The sequence below is a fragment of the Macrotis lagotis genome, chromosome 8 (assembly GCF_037893015.1).
Source record: "Macrotis lagotis isolate mMagLag1 chromosome 8, bilby.v1.9.chrom.fasta, whole genome shotgun sequence".
NCBI lineage: Eukaryota > Metazoa > Chordata > Mammalia > Peramelemorphia > Peramelidae > Macrotis > Macrotis lagotis.
Genome location: NC_133665.1, coordinates 193,867,050 through 193,888,201, shown reverse-complemented (window position 1 = coordinate 193,888,201; position 21,152 = coordinate 193,867,050). Strand labels below are relative to the sequence as shown.

Here is a 21,152-nt window from a genome sequence, read left to right as displayed (position 1 = left end):
AGCCTAAATCTGCCCACCACTCCTGTCTCAGCCCTCTTGGTCCCTCCTGGTCCCTGTGGCCAAGGTCCAGTCTCAGCTGAAGGCCCAGCAAATTCCCTTTCATCTCCATCCTGTACAGCTTTGCTGGTCAATGAGATAGACCCTGCCCTAAGAGGGGCAACAGGCCTTCAGGCTGAGGGGGGATTGGACATGAGCTGACCCAGGATAACACTGGACATTTACCATCATCAAGTCTTAAGAAACAAACCCTGGAGGGTTCATTAAACCCCTTCATTTCACATGGGGATACTGAGACCTAGAGAGGGAATCGACCAGCCCCAGATTTCACAAGAAAAGTCCTTATCAGAGTCTCCACCCGAACCCCAGCTTCTAGCCCCAAATCCAAGACACTTTTTTCTTCACTCAAACATAATTAGAATGATACTGGCCTTTCTTTTGGGAAACAAAAGCTTTTGCTTTGCCACAACCCTGGGAGCTAGATGAACATGTATTCCCCCACACACACACACACACACTTTAAGATAAAGATGAGGCTCAGAAGGAAATGCCTTGCCCTGGGTCACACAGCTCTGGAGAATTAATACCCAGGAGTCAGCCACAGGCCTGAAGGAGACTAGGTGGTTCTGGGCCTGGGGTCTCCTGTGCCCCGCCCTCCCCCCCAGTGTCCAGCTTGAGCTGGTCACAGGTCAGAGCTGAGATGAGGAGGACACATCTGGCCCTTTAGTCATTTGGGTCAGTCAGCCCAGCTCATGGAGCCAGCTGCCCATCCTCAGAGCAGGGTCTCCACTGGGAAGAGGCTGGACTGGCCTGTCCAAGTGCAATGGAGAGAGCCTGGCTGTCAGTGGAGGCCGGCCTTGAGTGTCCTTCATGAGATAGCCGGGCCCTTGAACACTCACTGTGTAGATGGGCGCCTATGTGTGTGTGTCTGTAGCTATGTCGATGTGTGTGGATGTGCGGATGTCTATATTTGTGTCAGTGTGTCTGTCGATGTGTGCACATGTGTATGTGTGGGCATGTGTCCATGTGTCTGTGCCTATATCAGCCTGTGTGTGTGCAGGTGCATCTGTCTGTATCTGTGTTCATGCGTGGGTGTCGATACGTGTGCATGCATGCATGTGCACATGTGGGTCACCATCTCCAGGGACCCCAGGCAGAAAGGGGCCAGGGTTTGTTCTGACAGACACTAGCTCTGCCAGCCGGATGACCCAGTGGCGGTGGCCGTCCCTCACCACCAGGCTCCCAAGAGCAGACTTGGCTGGGGGGTCGCTGCTTGCAGATGGCACATCGGTGGGGGTTATTTCACAGTTGGATGTTTCTCTCCCTTTAGCCATCAGCTAAATACCTCCTCCCGGAAGTGAAGGTGCCAGACTACGGCAAGAAGTGTATGGTCATTGACCTCGATGAGACCCTGGTACACAGTTCATTCAAGGTGAGCCAGAAGGCCTCCAAGTCTGTCTCTTGGGCATCTGGGGGTGTCTGGAGGTGTCATCAGGGGGTGGCCTCCCAGGGCCTCCACCGGGCCAGCAGTGACTTTCTGGATAAGCGGGCGGATGGTGAGGGCCTCACTGCTTCCTTGCTCCATAAAACTGGATTTTCTTTAGAGTTGTCAGGTTTTAGCCTCCCACTCTCCTGGTGGCTCTGGGTGACTGGTCTGACTGACCTGGGAGGGTCACTCAGGCAGCTCGGGCCCTGGGAATTTCCCAGTCTGATCTCACAAGGTTGTCCAGCTCTGAGAATGGTTCCACATAACTAGTCAGTCTTTCTCAGTTTAAAATATTTCTATTTTCCTAACTTCTTTTCTTGAGGCTCAGAAGGCTTACCAACCTGGGTAAGTCCACAGAAGCCTGGCCCGTCCCCTTGAGGGCACCCTCCCCTTGATACCTCCTCCCCCTGATGGAGGAGAGATGGGCAGAAAGCTTCCCAATCAATGAGGAAGAAGCTAGGGAGAAGGAAGGTTGGTGGGGGGGAGGCCCTGCCCTGGGGATTCCCCTTCTAAAGCTGATCAGGGATCGGTCATCACTCCCGCCCCCAAGCTGGGCCTGCCCCCTTTGGGGTCCCAGGGTGCTGAAAAGCTCTGAAGACAGGAGGAGCCCAGGAAGCTTCCTGCATATTGCCAATGACACTCAGCCCCAACTTTGACCCTTGGTGGCCTCAGAAGCCTTTCTCCCAGGACCCTTCTCACTGCACCATAGGCTCTGGGTTGTTCCTCTCCTCTCCTCTCCCAGGGGAGGTCCCGCAGGTTCCAGAGGGTGGAGACCTCGTCTTTCGCTTCTCTTCCTCTCCCCCAAGCACCCAGAACTGAAGTCTTGAGGAGGGGGCGGCTTTGTGGAGCTCTCCATGTTTCCAGATTGTTTCTTCATGGCCAGAGGTCCCAAGAGCTTGGCATGGGCTAAATGGATGGCAAGCAATGAAGGCACTCCCCGGGGATCCCAGGGCTGGAGGAGGTCTGGAAGGCGAGCTGAGTCCTTCTGCAGAGTAACTTAGAGCAGGGGGTAGGCCCCAGGGGAGACTTCCATCTCCACCCTCCAGGGTAAGGAGAGACATCATTGGAGGCCAGGGAGACCCGGCTCCAGGGATCATCTGGGACATGTGCTGCCTCTGGCACATTTGATGCAGGCTTGACCAGTTTCTGGGCAGCTCCTGAGATCCAGAAATAGCAGAAAACTAGAGGAAAGGCTTTCCACCATGACAATCATGAGTTTTGCTGATAAAATCTCTCCTGGAGCAAGTGGGTGACCTCCCTGCACCCCCCCCAAAGTAAGAGTAAAATCTCAGAAAAACCCCAGGTTAGAAAAAGCCTCTCTCTGCCTCTCGTGGCAGTTGGCCTTTTGGCCATTTGCTCCTGGGGGTTGCTGTGTCCAGGGCATGGCCCATCCACTTGTCCTGGGCCCTTAGGAAACACTGATCTTTTTCTCCTTCTCTCCAGCCTATCAATAATGCTGATTTTATTGTTCCGGTTGAAATCGATGGAACCGTACATCAAGTAAGTATCGGGGCCGGGCCAATGCCCAAGTGAGTGTTCTTGCAGAATCTGTTATCTGTGGAGTGTTATTGTCCCAGCCCTCACCCCACCATGGGGGCCCATGGTGGGGCCCCTCCTTGGGCCTGCTGGCCCAGGGTGTCATCTGCTTACTCTTCCTGATCTCTTTGGGAGAAGATAGATCCTACCCATCCTTGCCAAAAATCAGGCCAACCCTTGGAAGAGTTAGAACCATCTTGGAGGAAGTCCCAAGATGCCTTCCCCCTATACACACCCCTTCCTCAGGACCCCCCAACTCCTCCCCACTCATCCCCTTCAAGTCTCTCATCAGTGAACCTGACTTGGTGTCAGTGCTTCCTCCCAGCCCTTGGTGGAGGGTCCCCTTGCCAGGCCCACTCAGTCCCTCCTGGGGGCTTCTCTTGTTAGCACCTTGGCTGGGCCTCTTGGTCCTGGTTGCTCTTAGGTGTCTAGCTTAATTGTCTGAAGTATTCCTACCCCCAATGAGACCCTCCTCTCTGGAGTCCTTGAGGGATCCCCATCCCCCAGGCTGAGTTATGGTCCTTCCTCAGCTCTCCTGACTGTCCTCTCCCCAGCTCCCTATTTACAGGATCCAGTGTCTGGTCAAAGGTCAGCTAACATCCTTCCTTCATCCTGCCCTCTTGCCCACTGAGGTCTCTGGCCTGCTGCCCTGTGGTTTGGAGGCAGGGCCTCCTCAGCTCTGAGGGCCATGTCAGCCTCATCCATGCCCTCACCTCCAGCATGAGCGCTGTGACGCAGCTGAACTTCAGAAAACTACACAAACTTCAATGGGCTGAGGAAGGATCTTCCTTCTACCTTTTAAAAAACCCCGTGATTCATTTTTAAGCCTGGTTTAATAGACCTTTCTTTGGCCTTTTGAAGATCCTGATGACTGAGAGCAGACAGTTTTTAGGTTCTGTGGAGACAGGGCTGGGCCTGGGGTCCAGAAGGCCTGAGTTCAGTCTGGCCTCAAAAACTAGTTGGGTAACCTCTGTGGCTTCCATATCCTAACTGTAAAATGGAGGTGAAGCCCTGAATGTGGAGCCTGCCCTGTCCTGGGTACACTGTTGTTACTGTGAGAGAGAGCCCAAGCCACCTTCTAGGCCTGCTGAGCAGAGACCCTTCCTCTCCCTGACCCACTAGGCCATCGGACTCATTCCAGACTCTTCCATTACTGCATGGTCTGAGGGGCCAAGGGGACCAGGGTCTCACTCCTCTGGGACTCCCCTTGAAAAAACAGCTTTGAAGGAACTTTTGTCAGCCTCCTCCATCATCTTGATGCTGAATAAATCCATGCCCGTTCAGTGGAGGGGGCAGACAGAGGCACCACTTGTTGGGAAGAGGGGAAGCACAGGGAGTCACAGGAATCTTCCTACAGGAGAGGGCTCCTCTGAGTCTCGAAGAAAGTGCGCCATCCACAGAGGAGGAGCTGATGGGGAGGGGGCTAGAGGTTGGAGGCTGAGAGAAGTCCAAGGAAGAAAGGACCAGGCATAAAGGGGGTCAAGGATGCTTGGCAGGGCCCTTCCAGCTCTTGGCCGCCCACACTACCAAAGTGGGCTTGGAGCCCTCAGACCGATGCAGTCAAGTCTTTGAAACCCTCCAGTGGGAAACTTCCCAGAGGCTTGGGGGGGGGGGGTAGCACATGTAGGGGGGGGGGTGTATGCCAATGTCTCCATCCTCCTTTGCTTTCAGACCTCTGGCAGCCTCAGGCTTGGCCATGGCCCCCATCCTTCTACTTGCATCTCTGTTCCTCCTCTGCTTTTACTAAGCTTGTAGACACGGCCTCTCCCTTGGACTTGGTCAGAGAGAACCCTTGGAGGGGAGCTGGCAGCTCCATTTTACAGATGAAGGAACTAAGGGGGAAGAGGGACTGGGAACCTGAGCCCTTGAAGTGAGGACTGGTGCCCAGGCCTAGACCCTTTGGTTAGCCAGCAAGCCTCTATGAGGACTGTAGAGCACAGGAGAGGGCTGGAATTGCAGGCCCTGCCCCTCCCGGAGCTCTGTCAGTAGATGGAATGACTAGGTTTGGGACAGAGGGGAGAGGGAAGAGGCTGACTGCTGAAAGTTCAGGAGAAAGCTGGAACTTTAAAGGTGGAAACCCAGGGCTCCTTCACCTTCCAACCATTGGCCTGATTTCATCCTAGAGCTGTACCTTGGAGCCCACTTGATCATCTGGCAGAACATGGCCCCAGACACACCAGAAATCTGCTTCATATAAATAGAACTTGGAGAAGTGTGAGCAATTTCTGAGGGAATAAAAGTCATTGATTTTTATCTTAAAATTTAAATTTAACCTTTTGAAAAAAAGATATTTGTAAGCCAAAAAACCCCTAGGGAAGGTACTAGAAGGTACCTGTATTAGACCCCAAAGCTGATAGTTGATGTCCTTCCATCTTTTGGCCTGCGCTCTGAGTGGTCAGGATTACAGCTCTCGTGACCCCAGGACCAGTCAGCCCTTGGCCAGCCTGACTGCCCATTGTGCGCCTCAGAGCCAAGGTCATGTGGATACAGTGTTAGTCATCAGTCAGTCATGGCAGCCTCCAAGGGGACTTCCAGTCCTGCTGGATCAGGCATCCGTGATATGGTGGGGCTGATGTCTGGAGGGAGTCCCTGAGATGGCACCTTCTACCTTGGAAAAGGGTTTCTGAGAAACCTCCTGAGGAAGTTGGGTTGCCGTGTTGGTTGGGCTGCCATGTTGAATGGTTGCGGTGTTGATTGGGCTTTCTTGTTGGATGGGTTGCCGTGTTGGTTGGGCTGCCGTGTTGAATGGTTGCAGTGTTGGTTGGGCTTCCTTGTTAGAGAACAGAGGTCCTCCTGGAGGGACTGGATGGCCTCTGGGTAGGCCTGCTCTGGGAGATGCTTTTGTCCAGCTCCTAGCCAGAGGACTAGCAGGCGGCTTCACTTCCAACCCCTGGTGGTTTCTCTAGTCTCTGAAGAAGGGGGAGGGGGCAGGTGTGGACTCAGGCCTGACCTTTGTGCTGACTTGATTAGAGTAGTCTCAGCCTCTTGTGCAAAAAGATAAATTATGTGGTGTTGGGAGATGTGCCCAGGAAGCTTCTGGTTTCTTGTTTGTTTTTCTCACTGAAGACAACACTTCTTACACATACTTCAGCAAGAGCTGGTGACAACTCGGGGAGCAGTGCCCCCCTTCATGCATCTTTCTCCATTGTCCCAGATTTTCATTTGGGGATGTGCAATAGTTGCCCCACTTGGAGATGAGTGGGCCAGGCTTCTGATGACCTCAAACCTAGGAAAGGTTAGGGGGAGGGGGCTCCACACTAAAAGAGCAGAGCTGGCAGGTTCCATGAAGGCCCTGCTGCCTGTGTTGAATCGTCCTAGCTAGGTGTCTCAAAGGGTTTTGTAGACCACAGGGCCTGCTGTAAGGGAGATTGGAGCTAGAAGAGAGGTGGTCAGCTAGCCCCATCAAGAAGGGAAACAAAAAGGGAGCTCCTCAGCCAAAGTTGAGGTCCCAGGGTGCTTCTTCATCTTCATCATCTCCAGAGGCACCAAGAAAAAGCTGGATTGTAGTTAGGTTCTGAGGAAAGAGAGGGTTTTGCAGAATATCCAGCCTTCAGCTAACTGGAAAATTCCCTTATGTGGAGCCCCTAAGAATTCACCAGTTCTGCTGGGGCAGGGCAGGGGAGGAGAGGGGCGGCATGACCTGGACTCTGCTAAGTCAATCCAGACCCAGTTTCCAGAAAGCTCTCACAGTGAGCAAAGGATGCCACTGCACAAGTTAGTCCTTTCAAATGTCCAGAGTTGATTATAAGAGGGAGCCCAGCAGTGAGGTTTACTTCAGGAAGGGAGGCCAGCAGGCCAGTGTTCGCTGCCCGGTGGGGCTCTGGCATGTCTCTGCACTGACCGTCAACCAGAGTCGATGGTGGGGGGCACATAGGGCTGGCTTTTTACTTAGAAGCAGAAGCCTTGAGAGGGTTGTGAGTGTCTCAAGGGTCTCGGAAAGAAATCCCAGACTTCTGGGAGTCAAACCACGTCGTTGCTAAAGCCACGGGAGCCGTCCTGGAAAAGGCTGTGACCTGGTTCAAGTAATCCAGGATAGGCTGGACCCATTCTCATTGGCCTATTCTTGGTTACTTGCACTCGGGCACAGCCACACGAAGCGGCGCCAGCAGCGGGAGGCCTGGACCGCCAGCATCTCCTGACGACGGACACAGAAGAGCAGAAGCCACCTGTGGGGGAACAGTCCACCTTGTTGCCTGCCGGCCGTGTTCAGAAGCCAGGATTTGAACCTGGATATAGTCAAAGTGTAGGGTGCGCGTGTAATGCTGCTAGCTAAGGAACCAAGCCATGGAAGAGAGGCAATTGGGCCTCTTCCCCCACCCCAGGATGGCACCATGCTGGGGGGGGACCAGCCTGGTGGGAGCTGGGAAAGGGGGTCGCTGGGCCTCAAGCACAGAGTCTTAGCTGAAGATGAACCTCTCGCCAGCTCACTGCCCCCAAGCCCCCATGGACCCCATCTAGTCTGCTCAGGCTCAGAGATCACCCATCCACCTGAGCAGGCCCCAAAGCAGTCCCCTGGTCACATTTCTGGGTCATCCTTTGCTTGGTTTTCATTTTTTCCACTTTGCAAAGGACTGAAATTCAGTTTCTAATTTCAGTCTATTCTGGCATTGGAGGAAATTTTTGCTTTGGTGAAGATTTCACCTATTTTAAATAAGAATTCTCTTCTCCTACCCCTAATCCCTTTAGCCACAGATGCTGTGGTCCTTATCCAGGGATACAGATGTGACTCCAGAGCCTTCTTACAGGTCCTCAAGGCACAACCCCCCTCTGGAGCTTGTGGTGCCTGGGGAGATGGACAGGGTCCCGGCAAACACAGGACCTCCATCCCCAAGGGGACCCGCTTCAGATCCTCCCTTGGCATGCCAGAGGAGGGGTGGTATAGGGCACCATGTACCAAAGGACCCAGCTTTCAATCCTGCCTCTTCTAGGGAATTCCTGTGTGACCCTGGGCAAGTTGCCACTCAGGTCCTCGGCTCCCTTCCAGGAATTCTTCAATGCTCAAATGCTCCACTAGATTTGGGGGCTCACTGATTGAAGACCCCGTCCAAAGGTGCCGGCTTAGACCCATCCTTGGCCACTTGTCCCAGAGGACTAGAGTCCACTTCCTCCACAAGGTTCCCTGGCACTAAAATGTGAAATGGAAAACTCGTGGTGCTGACAGGACTCCGTTCTCCAAACTTTCAGTTCCATTGTTTGAATTGTGTATTTTGGGAAAAAGCATCTTGGTCCCAGAAAACTTCCAGGGTGGAGACAGGAAGTGAGGAGGCGGCTTGCTTTAAAGGAAGCTCCAGCTTACAGCAGTTCTCTGGCCTGGTGGTCCTCGGTTAGCTCTGAGCCCCTTGCCACTGGCAAGACCCTTAAGAGTGGAAGCTCTTATGAGCAGGATCATGCCACACACCACCGTCTTTGTAGCCCCAGTGCCTGCCTGGCACAGCAGGCACAGGGAGCAGCTGCTGGGGTTCCGGGGATATCTGGAGCCCAGAGCCTGTGCAACTGGGCCCTTTCCTTTCTCCAGGACAGTAAACCCCCCCCCCCAAGGAAAATAAGTCAAGATCTTTTTACAGCTGTGGGCAGGGGGTGGCTTGCCCCCTTACCCCATGAAAGCTCTTGAGCTGAAGACCTCTGAGAGTCTCAGCCTACCTGGAATCATTCCTTCTGGGCTTCCTTCCTGCCTTTCCCTTTCCTGAGCTTCAGATTAGGGTCCTGGGGTGGGGCAGGGGTGGAGGGTGGTCATGGAGCGATTGCTGAGGGACAGGCCCAGGGCCAGCTCAGGACCATCTTCTACCTCCGCCCCAGCCTTTTGCCTTTTGCTTATCCTCCCCAAGCAGTCACTGGCAGTAAATAGCCCCCTCTTTTTGCAGGTCTACGTTTTGAAACGACCACATGTGGATGAATTTCTTCAAAGGATGGGGCAGCTCTTTGAGTGTGTTCTTTTCACAGCCAGCCTGGCTAAGGTTTGTCCTGGGGGGTACAGGAGGGAAGAGGGGGACTGGGGGAAGAGTATTTGGGAGGCCTGGATCCCAAAGGGAGGGCACTGTATCTCTCTGGGGGGGGGGGCTCCCTTAATTCCTCCCTCCTTCCTTCCTTCCCTTCTTCCTTCCTACCCTCTCCTGTCTGACAAGGGTGCTCTCTCAACACGTGGCTAGGGGGTTTCCATGGGGACAGGATCCAGCCCATCTGGGCTTGGCTCACAATACAGCCTCTGTTTGTGCAGGGTGGGGGGTTTGTGGTTGCCATGGTTATAGCAGAGAGCTGACGAAAGAGGCCCAAAGTTGAGGTACTGAGGTATCGAGGAGAGCTGGGACACCAAAGGATTAATGATATGCAGCCAAGTGGCAGTGACCCCACCATGGTCCCCAGTCCTCCATCCCCAGGGGTCCTTCCTACACTGCTGCTGCTGCTGCTGTTGCTAGTGGGGGCAACTGGCTTGGCACTGGGGATGCTGGGCTAAGGAAGGGGCCCTTGAAATGAGGAGGAACTTTTATTTCTGGCTTCCTAAAGATCACCCAGGAAGGTACTGAGCCTGTGTCCACCCTTGCCACAGGCAGCCCTGTTTGACCCATGAATCCACTGAGGATTCTTTCATTGGTGACCCTGTGGGGATGCTCCACTGCTGACCTAGTCAAACAGCCTATAGAGGAGGGGAACGGCCAGCCCAGGGAGCGCAGCAGGGCTGGGCTGCAGTGGAGGAACACACAGGCTATCCTCCCCAGGAAGCCCGAAGCCAGAGCTATCGGAGCTAGGATTGTTTGGTGCTCGGCCAACCACTCATTGGGGATTACAAAATATTCTCCCTCCCCCCCCCAGAAGTATACATTCTCTGTTGGGTGGGGTTCAGGGACACAGGGTGAGAGAAGAGGACAAGGCCCAGTCCAGATCAGAGCCCCCAGCTCAGGGCTACCCATCAGATCTGGGAATGACCCTTGGGTGAGATATGCTGACTCTGAAGTTCCAGCCCCTCCCACAATTCCCTCTTCACACCCCAAAAGGCCGGGGCGGGGGTGCTGCCAATCAGCTCTTCTTTGTGCAATGACTGGTACACCCTAGCCCCCACTGCCATTCATTCACTCTACCTGTGCCCACAACATCCCCTTCCTGCTTCCTAGGATTCAAGATTCCATGGCTTCTCAGGAGATGCTTTATCCGTGGCCGCCCTCCCTAGCACTGCCAGCTCTTCTCAGGCTGCACATGCCAGGCTGGCAGTTAGGGCTCCCTCAGTTCTGTTCAGCTCCTTTGTTGCAGTCACCTGCTGAGACCAGGTTCAGAGTCTCCCTGCTCCCATGTCTTGGGCCTTCCTGTCCATGGTGACATTCCTGGTCATGTCCTGGCTCCCCCACCCCTCCTCCTTCCTGCCTGTCCTGCAGGCAGTCATGTTCAGTCCCCTGTAACCTCTGGCCCTTAGTGGCCCTAACATCCTCTCATCCCAGCCTCCCAGCCTCTGTCTCCAGCCTCATGACAAGCTCAGGCCCAATGTTATCTCTGCCCCCTGTGCTACCTCCCTGTGCCACCAGGACAGCTGAGCCCAGTCCAGATTCACCCGATCCCCTTTTGCTCTTCTTGTCTGGGTGCCATCCCTCCAACCACCCCCAGGACCCCACGGCCCTCTCAAATCCATCTTCTGGCCTAGGCCTCTTTTGATCACCACACACAGACCCCCCCCCCATGGGGGACTGATTCCTCCTGCTTATAGCTTCCGCTTTGCTGGGTCCACTGCGTCCTGGGCAGCACCTTAGTTCCAAAAGCCTGTTCCCCATGTCTACATTTCTCCCCAAGACCCCTGCTTTTTGGACAAAGTGCATCCCCCTCCCACTTTGCTGAGACCACTAGGCTCAAGACCACCACCAGTGACCATTCCTCAAGCCTTGACCTGTCAGGGATGTTTGACAAACCAGTCCCCACAACTCTTGCTAGCCTGGCACTCTTCTCCATTTCCTTCTTCATGCACCCTCTGCAGTCCTGTCTTCATCATCATCATCATCTCCCTCCAGCCGAGCTCTTTCCTTCTCTGTACAGTCTGCTGCCAGGTGATCCTCTCAGCTCCCTTGGGCTCTGTCATATTGGGGAGACCCCAGTCCTCTCACCTCAACTCTAGTTCTACATCTTCAGGCCCTAGCTGAAGTTCCAACTGAAAAAGAAACTGCAAAGCGCCTGGTTCTATCCCAGCTCAGATTCACAAGATGGGGGCTCCACTGCTCATCCAAAAACTGACTGAAATTTTCCAGGTTATATGGCACGAAGGGGTTATTCCCCAAGAATTCATGGAAGCCTCCATCATCCATCTCTAGAAAGGTGAAGGAGGGAATAGACCATCCTATGATAATCACAGGGGTATTTCTCTCTTAGTCATTGCTAGTAAGATTCTTGCCAGAGTCCTTAATAAACAGGCTGATCCTTCACCTGGAAGATGGTCACCTCCCTGAGATCCAGTGTGGCTTCAGAAAGGGTTGAGGAAGAGTCACTGTGACAACACCAGGAGAAATGTCAGGAACAGAACAGAAGTCTGTAAGCAACATTTGTAGGTCTGACTGAGGCCTTTGATACCATCAGTCACAAGGGTTTATATCCAGAGTTGGTTGTCTGGAGTTCATCAGCGTTGTACATCAGTCTCATGGTGACGTGCTTGCTCAGGTTCTGGAGAGAAGACAATGCTCTCAAGATTTTCCATCACCAATGGAGTGAAACAAAACTACATACTTGTTCCCATTCTTCTTAGCATGATGTTTTCAGCCATGTCATCAAACGTCTTCACTGAGAATGAACACAGCATCAAGGTCAGCTATCAAACCAGTAACAAATTCTTTGACTTGTAAAGGTTACAAGCCAAGACCACAGTGGAGGGAGGGTTGGTGCAGGATCTTGTGTTTGCAGATGTCTGTATATCCATGCAGCCTCTAAAGCTGAGATGCAACAAAATCTGGATCGATTCTTTGCTGTTTGTGCCCATTTTGGTCTTAGAAATAAACAACAAGGAAAACCCAAGAAAAGCCCCATCAGCCAGTGCCATGTCATGTAGATGTGGAAACATCAGTTACAGCAAATAGAGAAAGCTCACTTCTCTTGGCAGTGTACTTTCCAAGATGGTCCACACTGACTATGAGGTTGACCCTCATGTTGCCAGAGCTAGCTCAGGGTTTGGGAGGTGTCACAAAAAAAAGTGTGGGAGAGAAGAGTAGACTGACCACTGGACTGAAGGCCTACAGAGCCATTGACCTCACGGCTATATATATGAAACCTGGACAGTCTACCAGCACCATGTCAGGAAACTGAATCACTTCCATTTAAAGTGTCTTAGGAAGGTTTTGAAGATCACCTGGCAGGAGAAGGTTTCAGACACTGAGGTCCTTTCTCAGCTAAACTGCTGAGCATTCCAACATGATTACAGAGAGGTCAACTGCGATGGGCTAGAATGCCAGGCATATGCAAGAAGACTGTTCTATGGAGAACTCACATAGGGCAAGTGCTCACAAGGGGGCTCAGAAGAACAACACCAAGACACTCTGAAGGGCTCTTTGAATTTTAGAATTGATGGTCCAGCATAGGAGACCCTGGCACAGGACCACCCAGCGCAACGTGACCTCATCAGTGGAGGGGCTGCGCTCTATGAGGACATCAGAAGGGAAGCAGCCCAAAGGAAACATGACATCTATAAGTCTAGAGTGAGCACCCCAGGTGTTCACCGGGACTTTGCCACCTGTGGCAAAGCATTCCGAGTTCCTATTGGTCTGATCAGCCCCAGTGGGACACATTGCCATTTGTCTTCAATATAGTGATGTCGTTTTGGACTTATTCCATAATGAAGGACAAGAGCCAACCAGTTCAGCATGTCCAACAGACACTGTCACCTGTCCAACTCAGCGTCCATCTCTCCCCTCTTCCCAGCCTCCCGAGCTCTGTGGGAGGGACTTTGAGTGCCCTGCAGTCACATGGCTAGTCCAGAGATGGGCTTTGCCCCTGCCAGGAGCAGGCCCCTCAGACTTGGAGTCAGACTGGGTTCCTCAGGTTTGTTTGCCCACATTTCCCCTGACATGTCCCAAGCTTGCAAAGGTGAAGGGATTCTACCTCCAAGGCATGGCCACCACCTTCTATCCCCTCTTGGGCTGCTGCAGCCTCCTGGAGTGTTCCTTCCAGCTGCTCTTGCCCTGCCTCCCCCAGGCCTAGATCTACCGGCAGCCGGCATTTATGAAGAAGCCACACCAGACCACAGGCTCTGCTAGGCCCTGGGGTAGAGATAGAAACTATGCCTGCCCTGGAGACCTTCCATTTGGCTGGGGGAGGCACCATATGGACGTAAACACATGGAGGCACCGCTCACTTCTCTGGGTAACCAGGATCTCTCCCTCGCTGGGGGGTGGGGGGCATCTTCAGCCCTGGACCCAACAGAACTATAAGAGACTAAGAGTTGTGGAGGAGCCAACTCTGAGCACAGTGTGAGCCATGTGGACCCAGCAGATGGGCAGGGGTCACCTGGGCCCTCCCTGGGAGCGTCTGGCAGCTGAGCTCATCCCCCTGGCTGTGGACAGCCCCGGGTGGCCTGCCGCCCAAGAGGAAAGAGCCTGAAATTCCTTCCCTTGTTTAGGCAGCTCTTCCCAGGCCGGCCGCCCACAGCTGCTTCCGTTATCCCGCACAGCTGATGTGGGTGTGTCGCGGCGTCCTGCCAAGCACCGTCACGTGGACTGGACATGTCAGAGCCACAGGGCTGGGGGAGGGGGCCTGTCCTAGACCTGCCAGGGACCCGTCCCCTAGGAACAGGAGGCCCTGCCACGCCTGGGAAGCAGTGAGCCGGCCCAAGGGCCTGGGCCTGCTGTAGAAAACAGCCTTGGGAAGCAAGCTCTCAAAGCTGAATGTTAAAGAGGACCTCTCTGCTTGTGCCTGTGGCTTGGCATTGTCTGGGGTGGGAGCACCCCCTTTGCGCCAGGCCCTGCCCTCGGGGAGCTTCCATTCTAGGCATTCTCTTGGGTTCAGCAGCCAGGCCAGTGAGCTAATGTGAGCCTAGTTTAGCCTCCCTCCTAGGAAGGGGTTGCAGCCTTATCAGACATCTTTTATTCTACAATATTTTTTTATTAGTTTTTTTTTTTGTAAGGCAAATGGGGTTAAGTGGCTTGCCCAAGGCCACACAGCTAGGTAAATATGTAAATATTAAATGTCTGAGGCCGAATTTGAACCCAGGTACTCCCGATTCCAGGGCCGGTGTTTTATCCACTACGCCACCTAGCCGCCCCTATTCTACAAGATTTTGAGTTTCTATTCCCTAACTTAATATAATCATGTTGAACACATTTCCATATTAGTCATATTGTGAAAGAAGAATCAGAGCAAAAAGAGGGGGGAAAAAACAAAACCAATTTTTAAAAAGGGAAAATAGCTGCCTTTGGTCTGCATTCAGAGCCCCCAGTTCTTCCTCTGGATCCTCGAATGGCTGAGAGGAGCTGTGTCCATCGTGGTGATCCTCTCACAATGTTGCTGGCAATGTGGACTGTGTTCTGGCTCTGCACCGCTCCTCCATCACATCCGCATCAGGGATGGCATCCCTTCAGTAAACTATTTTTGTACACATGGGATAAAGATAAACTGTATATTGGTCAGTGGGCATCTTGTCTGGAACTGTGCTATGGGGCTTTTCTCTGGGAAATGTGTGTGGTCACTTGTTCAGGCCCAGCCGCCCTCGGAGGCTCAGGGTCAGGCCAATTCAGAGTTTTTGCTCAGCCTTCAACTAAGGACTCAGCAGCCAATGTCGGCCCACTAGGGATGAGCTGAGTCCCCGGCCTTGGCAGAACACCCCCCCTTTCCAGCACCACCTCCCCCACACTCCAAGGGGGTGACTGCTGCTACTCTGACTCCATTTACAGCCTGGTGGTTAGAGGTAAATGGGAGGGAGACTCCCTGGGGCTCTGAGTCCATTCCTGTGTCCTTCCTTCCTTGACCACAGGACCATTCCGTATAAACACACTGAAATCAGGTGGTCATGGAACTGTACCAGAGTCCAGTGGTGACCCTCAAGATAGAGGGAGGGATGGATGGACAGGTGTAGAAACACGATTTGATACACTTCCATATATATTGCTTGGGGACAACTCATCCACCGTAATTGGGCTGAGGATTGACCCACCCTTTCCCTGCCTCCCGTCCTCTAGACCACCTTCCAGGGCTCCAGGCACTGTGAGGCTCGGCCTCATCGGCTCTCTAACCATCGACCTGTTCCTTCATTCCCTTTTTGTTTCCACAGTATGCAGACCCTGTAGCCGACCTGCTGGACCGCTGGGGTGTGTTCCGGGCCAGGCTCTTTAGAGAGTCCTGTGTGTTCCACCGAGGAAACTATGTGAAGGACCTTAGCCAATTGGGGCGGGAGCTAAGCAAAGTGGTCATCATCGATAATTCTCCAGCCTCTTACATCTTCCACCCAGAGAATGCAGTAAGTGCTTTCCGAGACTAGTGAGGGCCATGCTGAGCCAAAGGCGCGCCCCACATTGCCCCTGCCTCGTCTTGACTATAGACTCGGCAGTGAAAGAAGGGAGCCCCAGCTGTGGCCAGAGAGGCTCAGAGTGCACAAGGTGTCCCATGGAACTTGGGAGCCCCCAAAGGGGCAGCATTTCCCTGCTTTTGCCTCCTCCTGACCTCAATCTCCTCTGCCACCTCCTGGGCAGCCTCCAAGGCCAAGGCCTGAGCACCCTTCCTTCCAGAGGAAGGGCTGAAAGTGGGTGTCGGACTCAGGGGTCCTTGCTCAGGGTGTTTTGGCCTTCCTGCCTCACCCGACAGCACCCTTTCTGCTCCTTTCTTGGATGGACTGGTGATTGGGGCAGGAGGCTGCAGGGAAGAGGCAGTAACTGAGAACTTGGTCCCTTCTGCTCCACTCAGTATGGCCTAGTCCAGAGGCAAGCACTGCCTGTCTAGGGAGCAGGGACACCCCCTCCACCCCCCGGTGCCACTGGGCTGAGCATGGCAGGCTTTCCTCTGAGTCCACCAATGCTTGATGGGCAGGAGTGGGACCATCAAGGCCCTTTCTGGTTCTAGGGTCTAGGAGTGTGCCTTCCCAACTTCCCACTGCAGGGAAGGTTTTTCCTCCTGACTCTGTCCATGTTCACCTGTGAGGATGAGGGTTGTGGCGGGGAGGGGGCCTGCTGGAGGGTAGCACCACTCTGCCAGTAGAGTGTGAGTCCCACCCCAGCTTAGCCACTTCCTCTGAGTGGCAGCTCTGTCCCCACCACTTTGGCCAGGCCTCCTGAGACTGAGCTGGGGACCTCAGCAGGGTCACCTGAATGATGCAATGGTGGGCTTCTCATTTTAGCCACTAGCTTCCTGATGCTTAGGAACAGCCTGAGATCAGCCCCCCTCCCAAACTTAAGAATCAAATGTGAAATCTAGAAGAGGAGCTTTGTCCTTGGTGTTTGAAGATATCTGACAGGGGCAAAGAGGGTCCCCCCCCAAGAGGAAGGAATGGGGGGAGAGGGCCCAAAGTGTCTGAGGGTGGAATTAAAGACCCAGGGCTTCCTGATTCTGTTTCCTGCCCTCCAGAAGCCATGTGAGGCTCCCTGCCCATGGCAACAGAAAACATCAGAGTTTCACAACAGAGGAAATAAAGAAAAGAGGCCAAGACTGCTTTGCAGCAGTCCCTTTAGAGTCACAGATCAGCCCAAAGGAGTCCAGCCCACTCCTTAGGAAGATGGAAAAAAGTGAAGCCTGGGGGGAGGTGACCCTCCAGCCACCCAAGCCTAGGACCTGAGCCTGGAATCAGCCTCGGGCCTGGCCTTGGTGCTGAGGGGCAAGTGGGCCATCCTTTGGCCTGGGCAGATGGTGATCCCCTTCTCGCCACTCTGTTCCAGGTCCCCGTGCAGTCCTGGTTTGATGACATGAACGACACTGAGCTGCTGGACCTAATCCCCTTCTTTGAAGGACTGAGTCGAGAAGAGGAAGTCTACAACATGCTTCAGAAACTCTGCCACAGGTAGCCCTGGTCCGTACCTCCTTCCAACCTGGCGCAACCATCTCCACTGTCCAGCCTTGGAGACAGACGCTGGGAGGAGGCAGCTTCTGCCAAACCTGGAAGGAAGACAAGCAGGGGCAGGTCTTGCTGCCCTAGGTCTGTCCACCAAGGACAGGGAGTGGGGGGGAATCGTGGCAGCCCTCCCCAGCTTCCTGTCAGTCTCCTAGAGTACGGTCGATCATGCCTCATTTTAAAAAGGAAAAGAAAATCACTATTTTAAACGGAACCCTTTTCATGAATTTCATAAACAGAAACACGTTTTACTGGATCGCTTTTTCTTAAAACATACCAAAAAAAAATGAATGAATCTTGATGTGTTTCACCAGTTGAACCCCTGCTCCCGACTGTCTTTCCTCCGATGCTGACATCCAGACTTTCTCCCTCTTGTTCCTGCTTAGAGCAGTTGAACTGACTCTGAGTTTCTTTCCTACTGAATGAAGTGCCTTTGGAATGTTATTTTGAGATAAAAGTTAATTTTTGTATACTGCATATTTCCAAACATCTTTTAATCTTTTATTGTCTAACTGCTTTAAAAAAAAAGAGAGAGTTTTCTAAAGCTCTGTAATATATGATAACTAAACCAATGGAAGGAAAGGGCAGCCGAGGTGCTGGGGCTCCTTCTACACCCAGGTAGGGATTCGCTTCAACGGCTCCTGTCATGTTTCCACGTTGGCCTTCAGATCTTGGAATCTTTGGGCATTTCCTACGGTTCCGTGTTTGTCCTCATTGTCTTCATCCATTCTGACAGCTTTGAGATTTGCCTTTGTGTGGCCCGAGCACTCGAGGGAATGGTTCATGTTTGTGTTTGGTGTTTTTTTAAGTGGTCACAAATTGGTCTTTTAATCCCTTTTCTCCCCAGAGAGGTGACATCATCTCATCTCTTCTCCTGCCCAGCTGCCATCCAGACACCATTTGCAATGAGATGACCAAAACCCCATTGTCTTTGGAGGCCAAAAAAAAATCCCTTTAAAAAGTCTTTCCTTTCCAATAGTCCATTGGAGTGAGCTGGATAGACCTATCGAGCTGCTCTGGAAGTTTTCTTTTCATCGCTGCTACTGTTCTGTCAAATGATGGAGCTGGCCCCGGCGGCTATGATACTGTTCTTCGCCACCGTGCCTACACCAAAAACCCACTTGCTTTGATCTGCCAATATGGGAAATCTTACCCCAAGTGGGGCCCCCACTGGATCCAGGAGCTCTTGTTTCACCATCTGGGGGAACTCATAAATGACAAAGTAAAGCACCTCTCTATGGCATTCATTTTTGTATTAGAGTGAGAGTAATTGCCACTGGCATCAGTCAGCCATCTCTGTGCCAAACAATGAGGGAGAAAGAACACAACCTCGAGAAGCTCTGAGATGGGAAGCTGGGTATCTCACTCAGTCAGGGTGGGGCAGCCAGGCTGCCAGGCTGAGAGAGCACCCTTCCTCACCCCGCACTTGCAGACTAAGACTGTCTGGATAGCCTCACTTCAAAAAGAACCAGCCTGTCTTTGATGTCAGCACCATCCCCACGTCCTGTGTCCTTCTCCATCAGAGAGTCTGACCGAAGAAGGGACAGGAATGTCCAGATTATGTGCATTCTATCTGAATCAAAACTGTTTTTGCTTTAATTTGTATTGGAATGTGGAGTAATGAAACCCAACTGCCAAAAAATGTGCCCTCTGCATTGTGGAGGGCTGCCATGGTGACTTTGGACCGCCAAGCAGTCTGAAGGGAGACAGCCAAGTGGGCGCAGATGGCCCCAGAATTGTGACAACTGGGGGTGGAGCCATTGTTCAGTGCTCATTCATCAAACCAGTGATTGATTGACCCCATTGCCTTAAATGTCTGTGAATGAATGTGGATCCTAAGTGTCTTTTCATGTCTCCAGTCCCCATGTACACAGACATTTGAACTTCTGTTCTGCCCTCCAGCAGACAGATGAATTTCAACAAGACACAACTGAATCCGGTTCTTTCTTGGCGTCCCGGGACAGCCTTGAAAGAAGACAGATAGCCTTTAAATTCACAAAGCAGGGAAGGCTGGGGCCCCAAAGGTGTCTGCTCTCTCTCCAGCTGGGGTGAGGAGACTTAACTCCTTCTGGTGTGGAGGATCAGGTGAGAAGGCTCGCAGGGCCTTCGGCCAGACACACGTTGGTAAAGCACCTACATGTTAATGAAGCAATAGCATTGGAACCCTGAGGCCAGAAAATGAGGAGAATGTTTGCATTCAAAAGGAAAAATGGATACGGGTATTTTTAATTATTGCCATTTGTTAATTTATAGGCATTCAAAACAACAAAAGGTTAAAAATGTTTTCTCTACATGTGCCATATGTCTCCCCCCATCGCCAAAGCAAGCCTGAGATCAGTTTTCAGTTGAGCCCAAGGAACAGGGTCATTCACCCGGCAGTCTACGGTCCTTTGCCTGTTGAGCTGCCAGGTGTCAAGCTGACACGCCTTTGTGGATGCCAAGTTACCAGGCAGGATGCCTTGGGTTCTGGAAATCCAAGTCATGGTGACCTTGGAAAAATCATCAGTAAAGTGAGATAACAAGAAGCTGCCCAAGCATCTCGGGACGGCGTCAGGGTCCCCTGCTGCTGTTTCTTAGATCTCTCAAAGTGTATCTATTGCTTCACTCTCTGGTTTTCAGAACAGTGTTTTTGTTTATTAAAAAGAAAGGTCCCATGTGCCTCTTGGCCAGTGGAAGGGATGACCTCTTGATCATATTCTAGGGGTGCCAAGAGAGGCAGATGACCTAGACTGTGGAGAAGAGAGCTTTGGGACAAAGTTGTGTGAAAAAACAAACTTCTGTTTTCAGTCACTTTCTAATCCAATGCCAAGCAGCAGCCTCCGGTTGCCCCGGGGAGTGAGCTCCTGGCCACTGATTTCCGAGGTGCTGGGATGGATGGGAGGAAGCGGCAGCTGCCTTGGTTAACTATGCAAACTAAGCTGTATGGATTTTGTTCCAATTTGCTGTAAACTTGGTGCCGTCTGCCTTTGGTCCGTTCTTTGGGGAGCCGCCTTTGCAGATTAAGACCTGGTCAGCGAGTGGGCATGTTGCTTGGACAGGCTGAACGGGCCTGGAGAGGCACTGCCTGGGGTGTGAGGGGCCTGGGAGGAGGGCCGTTGCTCAGCAGGGGTGCCATGCGTTCCTCACTGTCAAAATAAAAGTTTTTAACAATGGATACACCTAGTGGCTGTGATTCATCTCTGGTGCTGAGCTCCCCTTCTTCTGCTCCTGGCTGGAGGCAGCAGTTCTGCTGGCTGTTCCCATCCTTCCTCCCCTTTTTAGCCTGATATTTTAGAATTTCATTGTGGTTTTTCCTTTCTTTAAATTTGCTTTGCTTCCTAGGGCCCAACCAGCAAGCCTTCCCTAACCACAAGGAACACTTCAGTGGAGGCAGATAGCATCTCCGGCAGCCTGCACCCATAGTCCACCACCTGCCTCTGCAAAGAAGGGAGGAGTGCATTCCTGAATGCTGGTTCTTGTTGAACTCACTGCAGGCTTTCCTGGTGACGGGTGGCAGCCCCTCTAGGGAGCTCCCTGAAGCAGTGACCCATTTTGTTTAAAAGTAGGCACAGCTTACAGGCCCCAGAAAGGACCAGCCTACAACCCCAAGTGACAGAAAGACGGGCCCCTTCATTAAGTAGATGGCTTGTCCCATGAAAAGGAATTCTGGACAGCCTCTGCTCAGGAGCAGCTCAGGAGCCAGGAGCCCCCTCCCCCCGAGTCAGAAAGTCAAAGCCCCTCCAATGAAAGGGCAGCTTTGGGGCCAATGTGCAGGCCCCGGCCCTTCTAGGCTAGGGAGGAGAACAGTGACCTCAGGGCTCCCTTGACCTAGGAGGGCTTTGAATCTGGTGTTGTATAAGCATGAGATACTCCTCAGGACCCTGATGAAACTCACCTAAAGAACAGTCAGAGTGCTCCTGCTTGAATACCCTACCCCAACCTGATCCACCCAGTTCAGGCCCTCCAAGGGAGACCAGTGAACTGAGGCCCAGCTCCAACGCTAACCAGACAAGTCTCTTCTCCATGACCCCACAGCCCATCTAGAAGATGGAGAGGTTGGAGCAGAGGGTCTCTAAGGGAGGCAATGAAGCATAGTGGTCAAGGTGCCGGCCAGAGCTGCAGAGCTCCATCTCGCACCCAGCTCTGCTTTGGGGCTCTCTGGAT

General features: G+C 52.8%; 1 protein-coding gene across 4 annotated transcripts in view; it reads left to right on the top strand.

The window, feature by feature from the left end:
* The window catches only part of CTDSPL (CTD small phosphatase like), a 59,284-nt gene extending 39,121 nt beyond the window's left edge, over window positions 1-20,163 (top strand). For 3 of the 4 annotated variants that reach the window (XM_074199268.1, XM_074199269.1, XM_074199270.1), the window contains 5 exons: window positions 1,328-1,429; window positions 2,927-2,983; window positions 8,881-8,973; window positions 15,243-15,428; window positions 16,837-20,163. In XM_074199268.1, coding sequence (XP_074055369.1) covers window positions 1,328-1,429; window positions 2,927-2,983; window positions 8,881-8,973; window positions 15,243-15,428; window positions 16,837-16,962 — 564 coding nt within the window. In that variant the 3' untranslated portion in view covers window positions 16,963-20,163. The other variant, XM_074199271.1, reaches the window with a different exon arrangement.
* The last annotated feature ends 989 nt before the right edge of the window (window positions 20,164-21,152 follow it).